Raw genomic sequence first — 26,671 nt, forward strand, 5'->3', positions numbered from 1 at the left:
GACCTAGATAAACTTACTTTTACATTAAATACGTAATAAGAATCCTATAAGACCGATTTATATCGTGCCAACATCATAGTATTCATAGTCACCCTAATAAGTTTGACAATATTGTCTTGCACATTTATCGTAAAATTGAATAAATGTGACTTAGCTGTGAAAAAATATTCCACAATCAGCATAACTGTCACTCCTAAAACCCGCCCACAACATTTTTAACCATTTTTTTTATATTAACGTATTTTGAAAATATATGAAAACATGTCGTCAAGTTGGGGATACCAATTAATATTCAAAGTTACTACAATTTCTACCATATTCCAATTCATTCTTTTGCAGAATTACACATGCTTGTTTTAATTAGTTAATAATATTAACATCATAATTATATACAAAATACTTAAAATATATTAGAACCGTATTTTGAATATAGCACTAAAATAGTATAAGAATGTAATTGATTTCAGTAATATAATTACTACCACAATGGTATCTAGTTGGCATCATGTGCGAGTGAGACACAGGGCTACATCTCAAGTGGACCGTTTTCTCTAGTCTGGTACAAACACCTTTCTGTCTCTGTGATAAGGTTCAATTTGGTATGGCAAAAAAAGTCATTGCGCTCTCTACTTTACGTAAACCTTCATGGTAGGTCGGCTTTTCATCCGGCAGCGGGTACGGCGGGTACAACCAATCAGTGGCTTTTGCAGATATCGCTTTCGTGTTTTAACGAATCACCTTATTCGACTAATCTTGTTTACGCACTCTGGTTTAAAAGTTTAAAGACGCCTTTAGGCGGTTTGTTTCGTACTTTTATTTTTATATACATTGTAATCATTCTTTATCATTCTATATAGGACCCCGAAACGAACACTTGTTTTACGTATGAAGTATCATTCATTGCATGGCAGTGTGTGCGGAATAACGTTATTTAAAGATGTTACGTGAAGATCTGGAAATAGCACTAATGCCAGCAGGCTGTGCAATAGCTTTTCCTAAAAGATATGAAAGGCACAACAAAGTTTTGGAGAACGAACACAATTCAGATATTACACTAGGTATCGATGCACTACAAGCCTGCTCTTCAGGTTGGGATGTCGCTCTCAACGGACTGCCTAAGAGTAAGGTAAGCACTGAGCCAGAATCTCTTCCGTCATTGCGGTGTAGAAAACGTAACAAAAGGCCCAGTTTAGTACTGGAGAATGGTGACGAGGATCCATATAAGAAAAAGAAATATGATGATTCTGTCACTTCTGTGGAATTTAATCAGGACTCCCGGGTATTCAGAAACAGCGGAATGAAAAAGATTAAGAAAAATAAACTGGCAAAACATGATGAAATGGGTGACTTCATCATGGGTACTGCCAGGGAAAAAGGGACATTGAAGCGAAAGGCAGAAAAATGTAGCCCACATGAAGAACTCATGGACAAGGCTGATGTTCAAAATGATGATAAGAAAGTCAACAGTCCATCTAAAAAGCGTCGCTTAAGGAGGTCCAGAAAGAATAAAGAGAAGAAATCCCGTAAGGAAAGATCCTTGGAAGATGAGTTGATGTCTGAGTTGAAAAACTTTCACATCGGATCAAATCCAAACGTTTTATCTGAGGCACTCCCGGCTGCTCCAAAAAATCTAAAGCGAAAGCACACAGATGTGAATAAGAACACTTTTAACTTAAAAAAGCTGGTTAAGTGGACAAAGAGGCGCTGGAACAAGGATCAGAAGGGCGCAACGCTAGCTAGCAGCCTGGACTCCTCGGTTGAGGTCCACAACATGCCAGCGATCATGAGTTCAGTGTTCCAGGAGCTGCTTTTCAAAGTATTTGAGAAGTACGGGCAGATCACACGCATTGGGTAAGTTTTTTCAATGACTATGAGAAGTATACAACATGTTTTTTTTTCCGTTAACTTCAGGGTATGGGTAAGTATGTTTAAGGAAGGAAACTAAATGGCATAGTTAATATTCAGTTAGACAAGATCTGGAAAGATCGAGGTATATTAAAACAGATGAAGATTAGACTTGTGTGTTCTCTGGTGTTTCCAATCTTTCTCTATGGTTATGGACTAAACGAGCAGATTTGATCAAGCATATGATGAGATGTGGTGTTGGCGCCGGCTTTTACGGATACCTTGGACAGCTATCCATACTAATAACGCAATCCGTTTTAGACAACAGAGTGGTGTCAGTGGTCACTGCCACGCTTGCCGCGCCACGTTACGTTTATCCCGTCCGTGGCCTATCCAATGATATTAAATAACTATAGATAGCATAATCTATTCTATCATAAAATTCAAAAATTCAAATTCAAAATTCAAAAATTTATTCTGCAAGTAGCCCAAGTAGGCCTCAAGGGCTCTTTTACAAGTCAATACAACATTTATAGTAACATCATATAGTGACATGAAAAATACATAACAACATTTATAAATACAACAGCCAATACCCGGGTAAACATTACATTATAATAATCTTAAAATAAATAATTACTACAATACAATAGAGATGTATAGTCTCTATGGTTAAAAACACATTAAATCTGGAGATGTAAAAGGTCCCCAATGTCAGAGTACTAATACTAATAAAATTTGGAGGTGTAAAGTCTCTCCAAGTGTAAAAATAAAATGTATACTAAATAAATAAACCGCGTCTGGACTGTTAAACTAGCAGTCTCATAAACTAATGCTACAGAATACATAACTAGTATGTACCAAGTCAAATATATTATACAGTATGACAGAGACGTATAGTCTCCACGGTTAATATATCAAGTTTGGAGATGTATAAGGTACAATACATACAATCAGTACTCTTACACAATTGAGTAGAAAAGTGCAAGCCTTTGAAGAGCAGAGGCGAGTGGAACTCGACGCGAAGCGTGGCGAGTTAAAGGTCCGACCACTTGCGGTCATAAACTACAATTTTGTGAGGGGTGCTGACTTGTGAGTGTGGTACATTTACTGCGAAAATAGGCTGTCAGCTACCTGAGAGCTCATGATCGTCGCTCTCACTAGCCAGTACAAAATCAGTCGTTGAGGCCGAAACCGGCCAGGACGGGATGATGATGATAATACCACGATGATACTCATACATAAGGAGCACGAAAAATACTTCCATGTTTATTTCTATACCTATGAAGAAAGCCGTTATTTTTGATTAATTTTTACATTCCATTCATCTCATACTCATTGTTAAAGACAAGCTTGTCTCTTTCGGTGAGCGGAAGCTATTAGCACGTGCATAATTCTCGCTTGCCCAGGTGCGTATAAAGGCAACTTGAACAATTTGTCACAAAGTGCTTCAATTCGGAAGCCTATAACCTATCTTGAGTTATTAATCATTGGGCCTATCACGCTGCAGCCTATCATGAACTCATCCTACCCAGTAGATTAAAAATGAAAAGTCATCCAAAATAGTCGCGGTTTTTTATAAGCATTTATTTTTGCCATAGGCCTGCTAAAATTCACCACTCTACGGAAAGCGACTGCACCTTCAGCACCACCATCTACTTTGAGATGGAATCTGCGGCTATTAAGGTAAGATTTTTTATTACAATCGGCTTAGCTGGTTCAGGAATGGTACAGATTATAAAATAAAATAGCCTTTATTTACAGAACAAAGAACACTTGCACATTATCAAAATTCAAAAATTTATTCTGCAAGTAGGCCTCAAGGGCTCTTTTACAAGTCAATACAAAATTATAGTAACATCATATAGTGACATGAAAACAACATTTATAAATAGAACTGCCAATACCTGGGTAAACATTACATTGTAATAATCTTAAAATAAATTTTATTTATTTAATCGTATGGCTACAATACTGGTCGCTTACTAACAAAATATTTGTGGAAATATAGATAGTAATTAAGAGCTATCATTTAAGATCTAGCTTCTTCACCCAACGGGCTGCGTTCACATCAGGGAATCTCCAGTGGTCTCCATCCAATCTCTTAAAATAAATAATTACTACAATACAATAGAGATGTATAGTCTCTATGGTTAGAAATACATTAAATCTGGAGATCTAAAAGGTCCCCAATGTCAGAGTATTAATACTAATAAGATTTGGAGGTGTAAAGTCTCTCCAAGTCTCAAAATAAAATTTATACTAAATAAATAAATCGCGTCTGGACTGTTAAACTAGCAGTCTCATAAACGAATGCTACAGAATACATAACTAGTATGTACCAAGTCAAGAATATTATACAATCTATCTCTCTATTATCTCCCCTTCTTCCTCGCGTTGTCCCGGCATTTTGCCACGGCTCATGGGAGCCTGGGGTCCGCTTGACAACTAATCCCAAGATTTGGCGTAGGCACTAATTTTTACGAAAGCGACTGCCATCTGCCCTTCCAACCCAGAGGGTAAACTAGGCCTTGTTGGGATTAGTCCGGTTTCCTCACGATGTTTCCTTCACCGAAAAGCGGCTGGTAAATATCAAATGATATTTCGTACATAAGTTCCGAAAAACTCATTGGTACGAGCCGGGGTTTGAACCCGCGACCTCCGGATTGCAAGTCGCACCCTCTTACCGCTAGGCCACCAGCGCTCCCTATTATCTCCCATCTTTTGTATTCTTTGTCTGCTTGCCCTTCGGCAAAGGCCTCCTCCAACCTTCTCCACTCTCTGCGTTCTATTGCCACTCTGCTCCAGGTACGGCCAGCTACCTGCGCGATGTCATCATCCCATCTCATTAGAGGTCTCTTCGCCCCTCTCTCTCCCTCTCTTGGGTACCATTGGGTGACTCGCTATTCTTATGCTAAAACACCCAACTATAATACGGCTGTAACCTTTAACAGGCTCTCCAAGAAGACCACACGCTTTTCGGCGGCTCCGAGATCCGAGTGCTCCGCCCTCCCACCGCCGGCTGTTGCAACGACGTGCCCGTGAATTACCACCAGTTCTGTGTCCCAGAGCCAGAGTGCCGCGGCAGTACGGGTGAGGCTTTTCATGTTATACTTCTACGTCGACATTTATTCAGCAAATAGGCCACAAAGGCACTTTTTGTTTTTTTTTCTTTATCGGGGAAAAAAACAGATACAGGCCAGTAATATACACGGATAAGATTCTAAAATAATAAATTTAGCCTACATCCTAACACAATTCCCACTGGGAGTTCAGACAATAATTTTACGACAGCGTTATAATCGGAACTTAAAACAGACATCCTTACTTATACTAACACTAAACAATTACAATATTTATCACATCCTATGTACATAAAAACAAAAATAGGATTATCACTTTTACACTTCAACATGGAATTTGCGTTCAAAAAAAAAAGGACACCAACAATTATTATATACTTAACTGAAAATATCAATGCAAACTAAAGTATTATTATTATTTAGAGATGTATAAAGTCTCTTAATGTCGAATTAGAAAAAAACTAAACTTAAAAAAAAACACATATAACTAAAATTATTTAGAAGTGTAAATGTCTCTAAGTGTCATACATTTCCATGTTCAGTCGCCATCAGATATATCGGAGCGGCCTAGGTGCTCCCAAATATCTGAACACGCCTCATTTGTCAAGGCGCTAGCGTGTGTGTTCAGATATTTTTGAGCACCTCGCCCGCTCCGATATATACTGTCGCACAATACACACGCAAAAAATTTGTCCCATAAGGGTCAACGCGAAATTGTAGTTTTTATATTGAATTGTTGAACGTTTTCGCAACGGCATAATGCTTTAAAAAAATCACACGGAAGACTAGATATATTCGTGATTATTTTTTATAGACATACTTAACCGTTTAACGTTTCGGTTGGTGTCAGCCCTTGCAAATATAGTGCTGTTTCCGTGTGATGTTTTTAAGTTATTTGTCCTTGATTAAAGCGACCAAAAAATCAATATAGAAACCGCAATTTTGCGTTAAGCCCGTGCTCCCGAGCGGTAACATATATATTAATATACCGCAAGATACCGACCGATACCTTATAGTATAGCTAAGCACCACACACGCCATGATTTGTATGTAGCGTAGACAGGCGGGAATACAATCGCAAAACATAAGAATACCGCAATTTTGCGTTAAGCCCGTCACAGACGGGGCGATAATATATATTAATATACCGACAGACAGTAGCTAAGCACCACACATGCCAACGATACCAATATCCACCGTGTTTTTATTGAATTCCGTTAACTTCGGGGTATTGGTAAGTACGTTTAAGGAAACTACATGACATAGTTATTTTCCAAAAAAAATCTTTTCAATATTTTTTTTTAATATATTTTTGTTATAAAAAGTAATTAAATGTTGCATATAGCGTTGTTGTAACACGGGCATTACATTTATCTCAATCAAACAATTGAAAACTGTGACATGTCAATGTCATTTCGAACATCGATCGTCCGAGATAGTACTTATGTTTAGTAGCAAATGTATAAACTCATACAAAACACTAATCAATATGTGAACGGGCCCTAAGGTAAGTGTACACACTCGTAAGGGCTTTATCAGATAAAAATGAAATATTGATTATCTCCAAAATGGAGTTAATTAGAATACCGGTGTCTTTGAGAAAGTTACTTAATTTAAGCTCAGGAATGCACCCTTGAAATTAACGCAAATAAAAAAAAAACACGGTGTATGTATATCACTGTTTGTCTAGCACCCACATTGTGAGAAAGAGGAAATATACCAAAATATATCGTAATATACCGAGCTATACACCGTGTTTTTTTTTAATGTCCGTTAATTTCAAGGGTGCATTCTAGAGCTTAAATTAAGTAACATTTTCAAAGACACCGGTATTCTAATTAACTCCATTTAGGAGATAATCAATAATACGTTTTTATCTTACAAGGTCATTAGGAGCGTATACACTTGCCTTAGGGCCTGTTTACATATTTATTAGTGTTCACTTGTTCAGGATGAGTGTATACATTTGCTAATAAACATAAGTACTATCTCATGTCATCTCATTGATATGTCACAGTTTTCAATTGTATGTACATATGTATATACTTTATTGTACATAGAAGTAAAAACACGAAAAACACAGTTACAGAGTAAATTAAATACAACAAAGGCGAACTTATCCCTGTATGGGATCTCTTCCAGTTAACCTTTGAGGAAATTAGTAGAACAGAAGTAACGGTGAATGAATTACAAACACAAACAAAAGTGTACAATTAATTGAAATTAATGCAATGCACGTTTTGAATACACATTGATACAATCAATTGTTCAATTGTTTGGTTGAATTAAATGTAATGCCCTATACAACAACGCTATATGGAATATTTAAAAACTTTTTATAATAATAGATAAAATTAAAAAAAATTTTTTTTTGAAAATTTATTATGTCATTTATAGGGCCTTTAGTTTGCTTATTTTTTACCCATACCTAAACCCATAATTAAACGTACTTACCCATACCCCGGAGTTAACGGAATTAAATAAAAACACGGTGTATATGGCAATGTATCTTAAGATGTCTTGCTATAAGATATCGTATAGCTTCGTGTGTGGACTCTGTCAAATGGTACGTAAAATATATCGTAAGATACCTTGCTATAAGATATCGTATAGCTTCGTGTGTGGACTCTGTCAAATGGTACGTAAAATATATCGTAAGATATCTTGCTATAAGATATTGTATAGCTTCGTGTGTGGGCTCTGTCAAATGGTACGTAAAATATATCGTAATATACCTTGCTATAAGATATCGTATAGCTTCGTGAGTGGACTCTGTCAAATGGTACGTAACATATATCGTAAGATACCTTGCTATGAGATATCGTATAGCTTCGTGTGTGGACTCTGTCAAATGGTACGTAACATATATCGTAAGATACCTTGCTATGAGATATCGTATAGCTTCGTGTGTGGACTCTGTCAAATGGTACGTAAAATATATCGTAATATACCTTGCTATAAGATATCGTATAGCTTCGTGTGTGGACTCTGTCAAATGGTACGTAAAATATATCGTAAGATACCTTGCTATGAGATATCGTATAGCTTCGTGTGTGGACTCTGTCAAATGGTACGTAACATATATCGTAAGATACCTTGCTATAAGATATCTTTTGGTGTATTATCGCTTCGTCTGTCACGGGCATATTTGTTTTTAAAATCTGTATAGGCCCAGTAATATCAACCCGGCAGGTACGCAAGCTGATAATTCTAGCTATTTATAGCTATAAAAGCTTCATTCCAGTATTGATTTTACACGACCCCGTATTTCTAGGAATTTTAAATGAGACGAAGTGGGTTGATCTCGTGTGCGTCATCAGCAATAGCGTTGCATAGGCGGGCAAAAATATACCTTCATTCTCGATAGATCCAACCAGTAGATCCAAGATGGCTCTAGTGAGAATTTTTTTATTCGTTAGATCCAACTTCGGGCCGATGTTATATCAGTATAATATATTTATTTATTTATATAAACATTATTGCACAAAATATATACAACAATGTACAAATGGCGGACTTATTGCCAAATGGTATTTTCTACTAGTCAACCAAGGGTCAAACAGAGGTACCTAGAATTAGTGCAAAGAAAGAAATATATTGAATGAAAAAAAAGCAAACCATACTTATAAACTACATAAATAAATAATAACAATATATAAACTAACACATATTTATGAAATACATACTATAAATATAATAATGATGGATATTATTCGAACTCTTGTTTTAGCAAATGCTTACGTAACATCCGCTTAAAAAAAACTTACTTGGAGCTTGTCTGATGTTTAGAGCGAATGAATTTCAATGACTAGCCTGCAGTGGCGGGGTAAGACCAAAATTTTATGCGGGCAAGGTACATTTTGCGAGGCCCTCTGGTGGCACTGGCATTTTTACCCTACCCAGATATAGGTACTTATTTGAGGCGCGAGGCCCCTTGTACCGCGAGGCCGTAGGCGGGGGCCCACGTCGCCCACGCCTAAGGCCGCCTCTGCTAGCCTGGACAGCGAAAGAGTTAGTCATAAAAACACATACACTTAGGAGCAAAATTGTCCCTATAGTAGCATCTTAGTAGAATGTGGAGAAGTTGATGTCGATCAAGGGGAGGGGCACATGGTTAATACATAAAACTGCTCCTTGAAATTTCGAATCGAAAAGTAGAAACAACTACATTTTAATATTTTCCAATATTTTTATTTCGTCCTATGGAAACTCCACATAAGGAAACATATATAATTAATAAATTCTGCCACTATAAAATCATCATGAAATTGTTTTAATGGCGCATATTTTTGAAGTTCCTTTTAGGTGACTTATAGTTCGGTGCAAAAGTGTACCATTAAAAACAGCCATAGAAAGTGTCTGTTAGTTCAATGTTAAAGACGACTGTTATTCTGCCTTAACTAGAAAACTATGTTCACGATTTAAACATCATTTTAGAGTTTCTATTTGGAGTTTTCATAGGAGGAACTAGAAATATTGGAAAAAATAAAAATGTGTTTTCTTTCTACTTTTCGATTCGAAATCACAAAATAACCGTAAATGCCAAGTACATCACATGGTAGGCCGAGTTTTAGAAAATTCCAAGGAGTACTGTTATGTATTAACCATGTGCCCCTCCCCTTGATCGACATCAACTTTTCCACATTTTACTAATATGCTACTATTGGGATAGTTTTGCTCCTAAGTGTATTTAACTTTATACACGTCCATATTTAGATCTATACTATAACAAACGTGTGATAATTTATATATAATTGTAAATATAATAATATTTACAATTATATATAAATATAATTATAAATATATTATTATTGAGCTTACTGTGGGACTTAGTCAATTTGTGTAATAATGTCCTATAATATTTATTTATTTATTTATAATCGTATAGCTATTTGATCCTGACTGTACAATGGTCGCAAACAAGCATGTTCATTCATACTAACTTGAAGACAAAAGTAGACTTAGGCCCCATTTTCTTCTCTAGATATTAACATTTTAGCATACATATACCATACCTAGTTGGTTACTAAGTTCTGTTACTCGATTTGCAACCTCTTTATTTCCGTTAAAACAAATGCTACCGTGTTAATAAAAAATGTCATAATGTGGGGGATTTGTGAGCTATAATTATATACCACACATAACGCTTATCTCGTCGTATCTATAGTGAATTGGGGCCTAAAAGAGAATTGTATCGCAGTAATTGCGTTGCACAAATGTGGGCACCCGCCAAACATGATTTTGAAGTTGCTTGAAAACCTAAAAATCTACAAACAATTTGTTTATCGCACAATTAATAGATACAATAGTACTCAGAGCTTCGATGACCGCAAGAGGTCTGGAAGACCACGCAACGTTCGGACCCCAGCTCTAATAAAGGCAGTGAAGGCGAGAATTGCAAGAAACCCCGTCCGGAAGGAAAAGTTGTTGGCAATACCTGTTGGGTAGATAAAGATTATTGCAGTAACAGAATTTAGTAACCAACTAGGTACTACCACAGCTGCACAGCTATGCCCCTTCGTTTTTTTGTACGTTGTAATATATTATTATATGAGATAAAAAAATCTGTGAAATTTTATTTTTCCTAACTTTTATAATAATAATATATATCGATTCCGGTGGAACGAAGCGGCATAGCTATGATCAATATACATCAAAATGAGAGAGGAAAATGGGGAAAACTTTTGTATGGAGAAGCGATCGTCCCCTTTCCTCTTAATAGATCTTTTAAAATTTATACCTAACACGATGCTTATTTTGCGCGGCAGATGGATAAAGGTAAGATTATATTAATTATATTTTGTTATTTAGATTGTAGTGTGCGAGCTACCCTTACACTCACACTACCCCCCCCCCCCCCCTAAAGTCACAAATGATAGTCAAAGACTGACAGTACCACTTTACTGACGAAACCCTCCCAACAAAATGGCAATACACCGTGACGTCACGATGGAACGTCACTATTGCTTTGATGCCGTTTCGATGAATGGAAAACAAATAAATTGCAATTATGTACGTGAAATAGTGCTTTGATGTGTATTGGGAGCGTGCACGATGGCAGCGCCGCTTAGCGTTCGCAACTATTTTTTTTTATACTACGTCGGTGGCAAACAAGCATACGGCCCGCCTGATGGTAAGCAGCCTCCGTAGCCTATGTACGCCTGCAACTCCAGAGGAGTTACATGCGCGTTGCCGACCCTAAACCCGCCCCCCCTCATTGAGCTCTGGCAACCTTACTCACCGGCAGGAACACAACACTATGAGTAGGGTCTAGTGTTATTTGGCTGCTGTTTTCTGTAAGGTGGAGGTACTTCTCCAGTTGGGCTCTGCTCTAGATCTGGAATGACATCCACTGGCTGTGCCCTACCACACAAAGCGAGATGTCATTCACAATGCCCATACCTCTCTTTTGGACGTAGTTTAAGGACGTACCCGGGTCCAAAGCTACTGGCGAGCTGTCCAATAATGAGCTCAACACAATAAAGATTATTCCTTAAAAATGTTTACTATAATACGTTAGCAATGTGCGGAATCTTTTCGTTTTTAATGTTAAACACACTTGACTTTTGCTTTACTGAAAATAGTCATAATTATCTGTGTATTTTATATTATTCGGTTAATTTTCTTCGTCGTTGTTTCGTTACAAATCTAATGAAAAAAATATGTTTAATTATGTTTTGATAGCCAACTTCGTCAACGTAGCCATCCTCTTCCTGGGGATATGTATGATGCTTTCAAGTATAAAAGTTTTGCCCTTCTTCACAGGTTTTAATCAACTCATTTTATGTTAAAACATATGTTCTTTCGCTTATCACGTTTGTTGTGACAGACGACAGACAACTCTGCGTGCCAAAAGTATGTTTCCGACGGGCTTTCAGTAATTGTCATTATAACTAATATTACAATTACCTAATGTTGGTACACTGTATTAGCCATACTATTTTATTAACATCCAAGCAAAACTCTGCGTTGATATAGACTAGATAAAATGTTTAGCCGTTACGTTGGTAAGCCTGGAATAATACTATATGATATAAAAGCCTAATTATAATATATAATAGTAACCCAAACATATTGGTGTGTAATTTTTTTATTTTCTTTGTATTAATTATGGAAAATTCCCAATATAAAGAGGGGGCAAAATTTCAAAGTCTAGATACTGGGTCAAGTGGGGTATCATTTGAAAGAGCTTAAATTGAACATTACAAAACAATTTTTTATCTTTTTTTCATAGTGAAAAAAAAATTGACTTATGAAGGAAAATGTGAAAAAAAAATCCATTCCCCCTCCCCTATCTCCGAACTTTACGTATGAAAAATTATGATTTTTTTACAAAATAATAACTTTATTATAAAGATTACAGGAAAAATTATCCCAGAAAAACCAACATACATACAGATCGTTTCAACAATTCGCGCTGTACACAATTATACTAATAATAGTATACTTCTGGTCAAAAGTCTTTCATGAGAAAATTGAAAGTTTGTACGGAACCCTCGGTGCGCGAGGTAAACGAACTCGCACTTGACCGGTGTTTTTTATTTCCGTTAATTTCAAGGGTGCATTCTTGAGCTTAAATTAAGTAACTTTCTCAAAGACACTGGTATTCTAATTAATCCCATTTCGGAGATAGTCAATAGTTTATTTTTATCTTATAAGGCCCTCACGTGTTTATACACTTGCCTTAAGGCCTGTTTACAAATTGATTAGTGTTTAGTACACACAGTGTGTACATTTGCTACTAAACGTAAATACTATCTCGGACGATTGATGTTCGAAATGACAATGATATGTCACAGGTTTCAATTGTTTCGTTGAATTAAATGTAATGCCCGTGTTACAACAACGCTATATGCAACATTTAATTACTTTTTAAAATAATATAAATAATAAATAAATAAATATTATAGGACATTATTACACAAATTGACTAAGTCCCACAGTAAGCTCAATAAGGCTTGTGTTGAAGGTACTTAGACAACGATATATATAATATATAAATATTTATAAATACTTAAATACATAGAAAACACCCATGACTCAGGAACAAATATCCATGCTCATCACACGAATAAATGCCCTTACCAGGATTTGAACCCGGGACCATCAGCTTCGTAGGCAGGATCACTACCCACTAGGCCAAACCGGTCGTCAAATATAAAAATAAATACTTTTTTTTGTAAATTAACTATACCATTTAGTTTCCTTAAGCGTATTTACCCATACCCCGGAGTTAACGGAATTCAATAAAAACACTGTGTATAAATAAATGTTTATATTTAAATAAAATAAAATTAACTATTTCACAACACCAACTGGTAAAGGCCCTCTTGATTGTCCAAAAACGAATAATCAGTTGCAGATTTTGAGTTGTCTCCTTATGTATACAGTGGGTCCCTAGCCATTGGACAAAGCCGAAATGTACATATGCATTAGGGTATTTACAACCAGTGTACAAAGTATCATAACAGCCGGTGTAGCGGTTTCGAAGAAATTAACAAATTACCATATTTATTTTGGAGCAGCCTGTATGTGTTAGTAGCTCCTAAGGTATATAAGAATAGTATGGAACCTTCTTCAACCTTTTTGATTATTATTTTTATTTACGACACTAATAAGCTTCTGACTTGAAAAATGTCATCATTATCAAATATTACGAACAAATTGTCAAAAACACTGCCAAAGATTAACACAGTGTGTTTCTTTTTGTTGTCGATTATTGCAAATAACTTTTGTTCCAAAAATGTATTTTTTTTATCTTTTGTTCTAATTAAAAAAATATTAACGTCAGAGCATTCCTGAGAAGTAACCCTACGTGGGATTGCAGGGTTTGTCCCATTGGCTAAGGTCACCCAGTATGGTCGAATTGACTATTGTTTACGACTATGTGTTTACGTTGGAAAGTGAGATTCAAAAATCCAAAGCAAATAAGACATTTGAACGCCGATTATTTAATACTGAATCTATTTATTTATTTTATACTGACATATCTTATTATAATTTTAATTTTATTTATGATGATAATATTGACATTAATTCTAAATTTGACAAATTATTTAATATATTGACATATTATATAGATTTGCATTTCCCTGTTAAACAGTTAAGGCCCAAAAAGAAATTACCTGTTCCGTGGGCAACTGACGAGCTGTTTGGATATATGCAAAAACACCGCGACCTTCACGAGATACGACGTCAATATCCTAACAACCCGATCATATCGGACTGCATAGATCATTACTCGAAACTCATCAAGTCAGAGACGCTCCGTGCGCGTCAAAATCACATTGAAACCAGACTGGCAGAAACCGTAAATCCTTCAAAAGAATTGTGGAGGATCATAAATGAGGAGATAGGTAAAAAATCAAACTCCCAGAAGGTCTGCATTAAAAAACAAAATGATAATGCGTATATGTCTCATGAAGAGGTTCCGAATGCATTCAACTCACACTTTTTGAACATCGCTAAAAAACATGCAATAAACAGTGATGAAGAACTGTCCAAACAGTACGTCAGTAGGCACTTGGGCAGCGCTGATATACCGTCATTCACATTTCCTGTTGTTACTCGTGAGCTTTTGGATAAAACTATAAAGTCAATGTTAAAGACCAGTACGACTGTAGATGTATATGACATATCTTTAAATATCATAATAAGTATATGGCCTATTCTATCTGACATATTAATAGTTTTAGTTAATGACATGTTTAAAATTGGAATATATCCGAATGTCCTTAAAAATACACGCGTATGCCCGGTGTATAAAGGAAAGGGTGATAAGAGTGATGTAAACAATTACAGGCCCATAACTATAGTACTTACCGTCTCAAAACTTGTGGAGTCCATTTTATCATCTTCCCTGATGACCTACTTAGAACAGAACGCTTTACTCACCGACAACCAGTACGCCTACAGACAAAAACGCTCCACTACTACGGCAGCACACAGAATCGTTGACTGCATTTTGACTGGTCTAGATGACAGGTACAAGATGGCCGCCATACTGTGCGATTTGTCTAAGGCTTTTGACATCATTAGCCATAATTTGCTATTAAATAAATTAAGCCTCTATGGCATAAATGGTTCAGCACACAAATTGTTTGCATCATTCTTGACTGACCGTCAACAAGTAGTGAAAATGTTACTTAGTGGCAAAAAATACGTTTCAGACACTGGTTATGTTGATTTGGGCATTCCTCAGGGGTCAGCAGCCGGTAATACACTGTTTTTATTATTTGTGAATGACCTACCCTCTGCCATCACAAATGGGCTATCTGTGTTATTTGCAGACGACACAACCGTTGTCCTGAGGGCAAAAACACATGCGCAGTTGGCCGAGGGAATACATGAGGCTTGTGACCAATTACAAACATGGTTTTCATCGAATGGCCTACTGTTAAATATAACGAAATCCAATGTGATGATATTCTCGGGTCGCAGCACCACAGTGCCTCCATGTATTAGTAACGGTCCAATGCCACTATGTAATGAAACAAAATTTCTGGGTTTCATGCTTGACTCGAATCTTAACTGGAAGTGCCATGTCGATCTGCTTTGTAACAGGTTGAGTAGTTCTATCTTTGCATTAAAAAAATTACAACCTCTGATATCAAGGAAGTCACTTAAAGCCGTATATTTCTCGCACTTTCACTCCTTGATGTCATACGGTACACTGCTTTGGGGAAATTCCACAGATGCAAAGAGAGTATTAATTCTCCAAAAACGTGCGATCCGTTTACTAGCTGGAGTTAAACCAATGCACCATTGTAAGGAACTTTTTAAAAATAATGGTATAATGACGCATTATTCGTTATACATGTTTCAAGTTCTGATGTTCGTGAGAAAAAACTTCTCTATGTTCAAACGTGTCGAAGTCATGGGCAAACAAATCAGATCGACGGGAAGACTGCGAACAGTGCCGCGTCGCATGGCACTTTCATGTAAGAATCCGCGAGTAATAGGCCCAACTTATTACGAACGTCTACCCGCCGAATTAAGAACTGAAATATCTGACGAAGCATTTGAACGTCAATTGAGGAATTTTTTATTGGAAAACCCATTATATTCAGTGAATGAATACATGGAATTAAAATTATAATAACTGTTTAACATTATAGTTTATGTAAAATTGATTTAAGATGACATTTGTTCTAGAATATTATTATTACTGCTCTTAGTTTTAATGACGATCATTATGTGATATCTACTAAATATTTAGTTTGACATGTATTCCATTATTTCTTTTTAGTTTTCCTGTTTCTTTTGTTTCGTAGTTTTTAATTTGACGGTAATTTCGAATTTGTTTTTTTTTTTTTTTTTTTTTTTTATAATTATTATTGACGTTTTATAATTATATGTTTGCATGCCAAATCATTGACGATCATAATGTAAATTCATATAGATTAACATAAGAATAATTTATACTGTAATTTATCATTATGAAAATAAATAAATCTAAATCTAAATCTATTAAATGATGAGTGTGAATTATAATTCTTATATGAAATACCGCGAGCGACATTTTATTCCACAATTTAGCTGTGCGAGGCAGAAGTTTCTGGAGAAACGAACGAAGAAAAGGTATAACATAATGGACTACAGCTTACATAAACAATGGAACGGAAAAATATCTAAAAATAGAAATGAGAAAATAACAATAGACGGGGCAAACAAGAATTAAGCACTTATTTTATAATCTTATACTAAATAGAAACAAAGAAAGCGAAGTGGGTGTGTCTGGGGGTGTATACCCCATTTCATTTACCATGGCGGGATCCTTGAAATTGCACAAAGAGAACCAATTGTCAATTGTATTACGAGCTATGCTCTTCAAAGCCTTTAGACGACCGGTCTGGCCTCGTGGGTAATGACCCTGCCTATGAAGCCGATGGTCCCGGGTTCAAATCCTGGTAAGGGCATTTATTCGTGTGATGAGCATGGATATTTGTTCCTGAGGCATGGGTGTTTTCTATGTATTTAAGTATTTATAATTATTTATATATTATATATAACGTTGTCTAAGTACCCTCGACACAAGCCATATTGAGCTTACTGTGGGACTTAGTCAATTTGTGTAATAATGTCCTATAATATTTATTATAGCTTTTCGGTGAAGGATAACATCGTGAGGAAACCTGCATACATCTGCGAAGAAATTCAAAGGTGTATGTGAAGTCCCCAATTGGGCTAGCGTGGGGACTATAGCCCGAGCCCTCTCGCACATGAGAGGAGGCCTGTGCCCAGCAGTGGGACGTTTATAGGCTGAATTATATTATTATTATATAATATTTATTTATTTATATATATTTAAAGCCAGTGTGTGGTCAAGTAATAACACAAAAAGATCAAGACAAGATAGTTACATGTAAGACACGACGCCACAAAAAACGTTTGACATGCATGTCTTGTTGTCACAAACAACAATACAAATGTTTACGCCTAATGACCGTCTCGTCGTTTTATTTTTATTTTATTTTTCTTTTCCTTTTGTACAGTCAGCATCAATAGTTGCGGATGAAACAACGCGTCAAAAGTATCTGATATTCCGTTATAACTTTTCCAAATATAGATAAATCTCTAAAATTTACGTTCAACAGTCTTTTACCGTCTTAATTATTCTACATATAGAAGCATCACTTTTTATTAGCTTTTACAGAATGGTAGATACTTTTGAAACCTTGTTTGATCCGCTACTTTTGATGCTGACTGTATAATATTTGTATGATTTGATATGACATATATATTTTTTATCAAATTTCTATAAAGAAAGGTAGCTACTGTATGTAATTGCATGACTTCTATAGTAATCTAAATTGTATTTTTTTTCTTATTTAATGCATGTTAATTAAAAGATGTGTCCCGCCGAGTTTCTTGCCGGTCCTTATTGGGATACCCTTCTCCAATTGAGGGGGGATTTAAATCTTCTCGGGTCAGAGGTGTAGGGTTAGAGCCGGTGTAGCTTTATTTGACGTTCATAAGCGCATTGTAATATGCCTACTTGAATAATAAAATATCTTTTACAGTACATATGGGGCTACTTTATAGCACTAGTGCGAGAAGTAGTATATTATGTTACTGTGTCGAACATTTAAAGGGCCATATGTACTGTAAAACGTTGTACGATACATGTGCGAATAGGTAATTCGCAACTCGTGTCGATTTAAAACACTCCCTTCGGTCGTGTTTTAATTTATCGCCACTCGTTTCGAATTTCCTATTTTTCGCACTTGTATCGTAATGTACTATATCAAGTGTAATCCTGCCATGGTAAGTGAAATGGGGTATAAGTACGTGTAGGTGTAGGATTGTTATGCTTATTTATTTATTTGCTCTCAGAAAGTTCTGGATATTCCTGTAACAAGGCTTAGAGCCTTTAAATTTAATTGTTGCCTGAGTATTTTACCAAAGGATTTTTTTTTTTCATAATTTGTTGAAGAAAGGGACCGAATTGTTTTGCGTACGGCCATGGTTATACAATATGGGCAATAAAAAATTATGTTCAAACTTTTTACATTAATATCGTGTTGTTGAAAATGTTCATTGAACAAATATTATATAATATTTTTCAACGGACAAGCTAGTAAAAGCTCTAGAGATTCTTCGGAAACTGGTGAGAAAATTGCAGTGTATAATATTGAGTGGCAAATTAATTTGATGCAAATTTCGAGTTGTTTCCTCATGTTCGATGGTGGAATTTACATTTAGTGATGATTTTGAATTATACAAAATTTTAGTGTTTCACTTTTTGAACCATGAAACCCTCGCAGCGCTCAAGATTCCATGTTTCGAACCACTCTCTACGCTCGCGGTTTCCCCTATTAGGTTCGAAAGAGTGATCATAACTAGAAATAACAGAACAAAATCCCAAACCTAAAAAAAGTGTATAGTGTATAGTCATGATATTAAATATCAACACGAAAAAAAGTGCCAAAAGTATGAATACACGACCTTATTGCCTATACCTACATTAAAGTAGTGTGTACATATTTTTGGCACCTTGACTGTACAAGTTTTAAATATTATCTAAAATGACCTAGCAACGCCCGGCCCCATTTTTCCACTGTGCGTTGCGCACTGAAATCAGATTGTTATCCTGTTGGACACGGCCTTCAGTGCATCGATCAATAATGCATAAATACTGTAAATTCTAGGATTTGTTACCGGTCCGCGTACCGCGAACGTATTCAAATACTTATATCTTCTTCTCTATCGCTCGTGCTTAATGCGAATGACAAGGACGCGTGATTTTTGAATTTCGATTCCCGGTGGCTCAGACATGCGCCGATTGAGCTTTCCGTCGGGACGCGGGTGACAGTTTCTTTCGTGACATTCATAATGCAACAAGTTTCCCAAGTTGCCGGTATCCATTTAAACCACTTGCTACTTATCAACGTGCGGGGAATAACCGTCAAACTTTGAATCTGGAACCGCGCTTAGATTGAGGCGTTTTTCTGAGGTCAGTTTTTCTTTCAATTTTACGCCTACGTAGGTACTTAATCGATTTTATTGTATTAATTAGTTTACATTTTGAAATAAATACAGAGTGTTTATTTAGTCAACTGCAATAATTTACGGGGTGAATGTACTGAGCAATTTTTACTATGGGGCAAACCCAGGTACGTGAAAAAAAAATTGGCTGTTTCGTGCATTTTGAATGCTTTGAAAAGTTGCTCAGTATATAAGCTCGTAAATTATTGCAGTTGACTAAATACACACCCTGTAAACCAATTTTGTTCGTAGTATAAGGAGGCAAATTTAAAATAAAATCGGCCAAGAGCATGTCGGGCCATGCTCAGTATAGGGTTTCGTAGTTACCATTCTGTAAGAACAGGCCAATGGGGGGGGGGGGGGGGGGGCTATTAATTAGTACATAATTGTCATGTATTTACATTAGAAACATAATCCTAATACCTTCGCAGCGCTTTGTACGTCTTTTTAACCGATTTAAAGATTTCAAAAGGAGGAGGTTCTCAATTCGGTTTTTTTTTAAATGTTTGTTACTTCATAACTCCGTCATTTCTGAACCGATTTTGATTTTTTATTTTTATTGAATTTATATATATACAGATTGGTTCCGTTTTTGTTAAACTCACTTCTGATGATGGGATCTATGAGGAATCGAGGGAACTCTTCAAATGTGAAACGCATACATATAGTGATTTGTGTATTTTCATCAACAAATCAAGCATTTACACTTAAAAAAGTGGCAAGTTTATTGTAGAAAATTTTATTTTAACTGTTTATGTATAATTTTTTATACATACCTTTCGCCTGATCTATTATATGGCGCTATTTTTTGATATTTAACAAATTGAACACATATCAGTGAAAGAATAAGGATCAAAGTCGAATGGCGTTCTAAGTTTTAACCATGTGTAAAAAGATGGCAGTAAATTTATTTTCTATTTCAAATTATCTTTGTTATAACAGAAGAATGGTTATAAAAAAAAGGTAAACAAAATCTACCCTCAAATGGCTCCTTAAGGCAGCTGCGGGTAGATGAAAACATTACATGATCAAATAATGTAGGTTTAAAGTCAGGTCGTTCAATGACAGATCCAGGCGGTTTTGTATTTGGTTGGTTAACCAATAAATATTAAAACTACCCGAAAATGTACAAATTGTTTGTTTACCTTTTTTTAAATACCTAAAGATACAGACTATAGTCAGTCTAAGTATAATTTTCTTCCGCAGCGACTCAGACGATTGTCGGGCAGGGCGGGCCGCCGGCCACGCAGTGCGCTGGGGCCGAGTCCGAGTTGCCCGCGATCGCCGAAGTCAACTGCGAACCTTCACCGGTCAGTAAGTTACGAAAAAGAAACATAACAGCTGGAAAACCTTGAATCCAACGCACCTCCAGGTTTTTAATTTAATATTTAAGTATCCGTAAGATGTGTGCCATTTTGCTTAGGGTCGTCTTTGGTGTTAGGAATACCGATGTCGAATTTTTTATTTTCCTTCGTGTTGTAGTTGTTAGAAAAATGATTAGGTTTAAAGGGATTTTCAATGCCAGACTCATTCAAGACGATTCTTAGGCTTTAGTTTTTTACCTACCTCATTAATTTTAAGTGTGTAGTAATTTTGTGAGTGTATGCATTGATGTGTACGCATATTAACTGAGATCATAATGCTATCTCCTTAACCCTTGTTAAGACCAACCAAGAGTGAAAGAGATGGCATTATGACCTGATCGGCCAGATAGTTTTGCAGATAGTATAGGCAACCTATTTGCAACGTGTCAATGTGAAAATTATCTATCATTTATTTCTTATCACAAATAAATAAGTAACCGATGAGGGTAGTTACTCTTTATAACTTATCTTAGAACATTTTTAAATTATACACGTTGTAACACGTGGAACCCGAAAGATATTAACATGGTATTAAGTAACGACTAACTTACATCTATTTTTTCTAGAATTTTCTTAGTTTCAGAGTCCAATTAAAAACATCTTTTTATTGTTACTTAGTGCAAAATGCCGGTTGTAGATGCAATTATGGGGCGTAGTCTAAATAACCTTAGTGATAGATGTCAAAAAGTAACAAGTTACACTTGCAAAAACTAGGTTTTACGAAAAAAGAAATAAAACTTCATTTTAAGTGTCAATTTTACCAATAACATTAACTTTTTATATACAAATATATTCAATAAATTGAAATAAAACATTTTTTAAGCGTTTTACACTTACTATTATTTTATTCCTATGGCCTCAGAAATGCGTGGTTAAATTATTTCGGGTTTCTCGTGTTACACCATGTATGTATGTGCATTTAATAGAGCATGGAAAGGGATTATTACTGGACTGTAATAATAATATGTATATGTTTACGTTTATTTTTGTTATTACGCATGATACACATTAATAATAAAAATGTTATGCACCGTTGGATTTAAGGGTAATGGAAACTAGAGAATAAAAGATTGAAAATGTGATGTGATGCTAGTTATGATGAGATGCAAATGAACAATAATGAGGTTCTATAAACCAATGTGACGTTCCACGGGAAAAGGTACCTTATTGCGGTCGGCGCTAAGCTGTCATTCACGACGCTCATTTACTGCGTATAAGTAATGTAAGTATTGGAGCCTTTACTCGTGGGACGTCACAAATGTCTATGGTAGGTTCTATTGATATTGTATTAAATGTTAATTGTATTAATGTAAGTATATCGTATGGGTGTTCTCTGTGCCATATTCTGATCTTAACGATCTATAGATGTTGTGTGGTGTGAATTTTTTGAGATGATTTTTGCTGCTTTGTATTATTTGGAACGGAAAACGTTTAAAAAGCAATTCTATCATCATATTTATATGGTTCAAATTCATGTAATAGCTTATTCCTTACCAGAGCCCGTACATTTCATGCCGTTGACAGAAAAATGACGTCACGCCACATAGAGTATGATTCCAATTAGTATTTTCGTAATAATTAATCATTTGTCAACCTCTTTAGGTAACTGATACATATACTTGACAATCAGTATAGAAACGTCTAACTGACTTTCATTTTATTGTCACACAAATAAATAATAGATTATTAATTTATGAAATAATTCATATTTTAAGTTTTTAACAGCGTAACAAGCTTTTATTCCCCTTCGGCCGCGTACGCAACCAGAGCTTCGTAACCAGATGCGATCGAAAACTATTTCTGCCTTGTACGAAACCGGTTGCGATCAAAAACTAATTTCGTCTTACCCGTAACCAGTTACGATCGAACACTTCTCGTTCTTATACGAAACCAATGTCTGGGCCATCTAGCTATAGGTTTCTTTTTCAAATATTTTGTCATGATACTCATGATAATTTCTTATCCTGAATATCAGTGCTCCATGTCTCTTAAGCCAGTGTCTTTTAAGGAACAATGTTACATTGTATTTGCCAACAAAGTATTTGAATATTATCAACTGGTACATTTTTGTTCTGATTTTTGACTGATGATATAACGTGTACAGTACTTATACTGTATAACAAGGTGTATAAATATAATCTTAGCTGACTTTATCAACGGTCGAAAGGTTTCGTACAACAAAGAAAAGTTTTCGATCGTAACTGATAACTAGTAAGACGGAATTAGTTTTTGATCGCAACCGGTTTCGTACAAAGCAGAAATAGTTTTCGATCGCATCTGGTTACGAAGCTCTGGTTGCGTACGCGGCCGAAGGGTTTTATTCACGTAACAAGTATTTATTATGATACCCATCAATAATTAAGTTATCTAAATTTGTAGTAACTCCCTGTATGTTAAATCACGTCATTTTTGCGTCAACGGCATGAAAAGTACGGGCCCCGTTCCTGACATACCAGCGACAGGCAACCGATCGTCCTACATTACCAAACTCGTTATCTCAAAATGAGCTGTTACACAAATTTGAACTATTAGACTATCACGATAGATTCTTTTTAAACGGCATTCTTGCTGCACGCACCGAAGACGGCTCTGCATAAGAGAAACAAAGCCTTTGTTTAACACATTAGGGCCCGAGCCGGAGAAATCATCTCAGAAAATTCATACTATAATTGGGCCTTTTTATTTGAAGTGGTACACTACACTATCTTTGAGATTTTTATTTCCACTCCGTTACCATTTTTCATAGATTTTGTATGACGGTAACGGAATGGACGAAATGACAAAAGGTATGGAAAATTTGTGACACTTATTTTCTCCTATTACGATCGAAAAACCTGTTGATTCTGAGTAGTAGTAACGTCAAAATAAAATGGCCTATTTTCAAATTTTCGTACAAATACTGGTCTCAAACTATTAGTTTTTTGTGCAAGTTTGAAAAAACGGAATAGCAAGAACTTGCGTACAATTTACGATACAATACCGACTACTAAGGTAAATTGCATTCAAAAGTTAGATCCGATACCGCAATGTAATGAAAATTGCATGCAAGTTCTTGCTAATCTAAACCTCGCTTTACAACAGAGACTTCCTTTATATCAATCAATGATTAAATATGGCGGAATGACGTCCGTAGACTGTGAACGAACATTTCCGACTCATAAATGGGTCCTAAATTATGGTTATGTTTTCAAAATGTCCGTATAATTATTATTTTATTTATTTAAGTGTATGGGAATCTAAATTACTAAGTTTAAGTATAAAATTTTGGAAATCACTATCCCCCTTATTCATGAACGTGTACTAAAGTTACGATGCCGCTGATCATCGTTGGTCCCTTTCCGACGTATTGGTATGATGGAAAGGGACAAACGATTAACAGCGGCATCGTTACTTTAGTATACGTTTACGAATAAGGGGGTATATGTCTACGTTTAAGACTTGGTCCAAAGGGAACAGGGTTCTAAATTCAATATATACTACTGTTGATGTATTCTCCCTAGATTATAATCAATTATTCGAAATATCAAGACTATGTTATATTATATGGTAACTGGTTCTATAGCTACGTAGTAGACAGTTAAGATTGTCTTAAATTTATACAAAAAAAAAACTTATTTACCAGGTTATTATTTAGTAACAATTGAAGTCTGATTATATTACAAAGCCGTGTACCAGGGTTTGACTACAGGTTTTTTATTATTTTATTTTGCCAGAATGATAATTTATACCCTGGCAAACCCACTTTGTCAGTAGAAAAAGGTGCAATAATTCAAATTGTCTATGGGAGAACAACCATTCCCGCCTACATTTTTAATCATTTCAAATCATTCATTTTTAGTTCAAAGTCTGAACATCGGCTAAGTTTAAGCTTAAGTTCCTACATTCTCAATAGTCAATTGTTTATTACTCTTTATACATGTTTAGCACGTTTGCAAATGGTGAAGAGCACATGAAACGGACGACGAAAGATCGAATTTACGTATTTTACGCAAAGCGAACAAATTGGTGCAATGGAAATGTATCCTTCCTCGTCTGTGATTAACTTTATATATGTCTACAAATAACCAAAAATATAGAAACTATATGTGATAATTATGATTGAATTAAGACATTAGCTTTAAACAAGTAGCTATTATCTATAGGGTCAAGGCGGGAATATTGGCTCAATGCAAACAGTGGCTCAGTCGCCCAAATATCGCCATACACTGTCATAGCACCCTTACGTGTTGGAATAACCATTGTTCATCCATCTGAATTTGTTCGAGTACTGAAATTTTCTACTGTGGGAAGCAAATGGGTGAATCAACTTTTTTTGTTTTGTTATCCTGTCCCGTTGTCCAAGGGACAACAGTGGCCCATTATTTATAGTCTTAAAGACGAATACGGGACTTAATCGCGTAAACTTACGTTTATTATATGGTCTGACGTTTCGAACGTGACGTTACGCTCGTGGTCACAGGCAGACTGGCGAGGAATTCTATCAACATCTTGCTGCGCGGGTTTTGCGAACTACCCGCACTTGATCTTATTAAGTCCGGTATTCGTTTTAAAACTATGAACGAAAATCGTGTTTAAATCGATATATAGCAAATAGTCTGTCTCATGTTGAAATTAGGTTGAGTGAGCCACTGTACCTATTTTTTCTGAGTCACTGTACCCTCCTTGACCCTACTTTAGTGAGATGCTACGTCGTATTTGATAATTAGTCTGGCTAACTTACTGGCTCTAGAAAAAACGTAAGAATTAAAAAAAAAACGTGTGAAAGTTTACATTCTATTTTATTAATTTTTCGCCTTTTCTTAGTGGCAAATGATGGCCAGACTAGCATCTCACATCCATCGAGCTTGCCAAAATTATTTGCCATACTATTATTATTATAATTATGGATGTTAACATAAGACTTAAGATGTGTAGTACTTCTGTGTTAATCAGATTAGAAGAAATAATATAAATCTCAGAAAAAAAACGATGTTAAATAGATATGTTGTTGTAGTGATGTTCTCTATACCTCGTCTTTAAAGCATGTTATATGAAATGTTATTTTATATATTGTTTAAATTTTGTTATACATTTTTAAAATGGGTATCTATTATATTTAAAGATTAATAATTCCTCTATTTTATATGATAGAAGAATTTTATATTTACTTTTTTTGTTTTTGTTTAATACCAAACAGGGCATGCATTTAAAAATAAATGGAATATTGATGTAAACCCACTGTTATTTAATTTATTTACTTGCCTAACTTCTAGTTCCCCAATATTCGTACTAATGGGAACAATACTAGATTGTTAACCGAGGGATGAAATGCACTCATTTCTCAATAGTCCAAGACTGAAATGGTGCCTTTCAACCAAGTTAAACAATCATTTTTCATTTCAAATACGAGGAAAGTAAAACATGACTAAATACATACTTTTATAGAATTGCTCAAGAATACATTACGATACAAGTGCGAAAAATAGGGAATTCGAAACGAGTGGCGATAAATTAAAACACGACCGAAAGGAGTGTTTTAAATCGACACGATTTGGGAATTACTTATTGGCACATGTATCGTACAACGATTTACAGTACATATGGCCCTTGAAATGTTCGATACAGTAACGTAATGTGCTAATTTTCGCACTAGTTCGGTAAAGTAGCACCATATGTACTGTAAATCTTTTTATTTATAATTTAGGTTGAGCTTTTTAGAACGATAATGACCAACTTCCAGAGCAGCATGTGAAATGATAAAGGGTTACGAAAATATCCCCACTAGTTACCACAAAGTTCTTACGAGTGGTAGCAACTGGGATTTTTTGTCACTTATCCCCAGTAGTAACTACTGAGAAAAATACAATCACCAAAATTTATAATTTTCGATACTTACAAAAATACCTACATAAA

At 35.5% G+C, this 26,671-nt stretch overlaps 1 protein-coding gene across 1 annotated transcript; it reads left to right on the plus strand.

Moving 5' to 3' along the window:
• The first annotated feature begins 899 nt into the window (after positions 1–899).
• On the plus strand, positions 900–25,696 carry LOC133525764 (uncharacterized). The gene is made up of 4 exons (XM_061862148.1): positions 900–1,851; positions 3,447–3,531; positions 4,800–4,938; positions 20,622–25,696. Exons 1-4 carry the CDS (start codon positions 938–940, stop codon positions 20,768–20,770), a joined length of 1,287 nt encoding a protein of 428 aa, XP_061718132.1. The 5' UTR covers positions 900–937; the 3' UTR covers positions 20,771–25,696.
• The last annotated feature ends 975 nt before the right edge of the window (positions 25,697–26,671 follow it).

This window comes from Cydia pomonella, chromosome 1 (genome assembly GCF_033807575.1).
Source record: "Cydia pomonella isolate Wapato2018A chromosome 1, ilCydPomo1, whole genome shotgun sequence".
NCBI classification, from domain to species: Eukaryota; Metazoa; Arthropoda; class Insecta; order Lepidoptera; family Tortricidae; genus Cydia; species Cydia pomonella.

Coding starts and splice junctions, on each gene's coding strand:
- LOC133525764 (XM_061862148.1), top strand. CDS start 938: ATGTTACGTGAAGATCTGGAAATAGCACTAATGCCAGCAGGCTGTGCA. Junction 3,532..4,799: donor TGGAATCTGCGGCTATTAAG/GTAAGATTTTTT, acceptor AACCTTTAACAG/GCTCTCCAAGAAGACCACAC. Junction 4,939..20,621: donor AGAGTGCCGCGGCAGTACGG/GTGAGGCTTTTC, acceptor TTTCTTCCGCAG/CGACTCAGACGATTGTCGGG.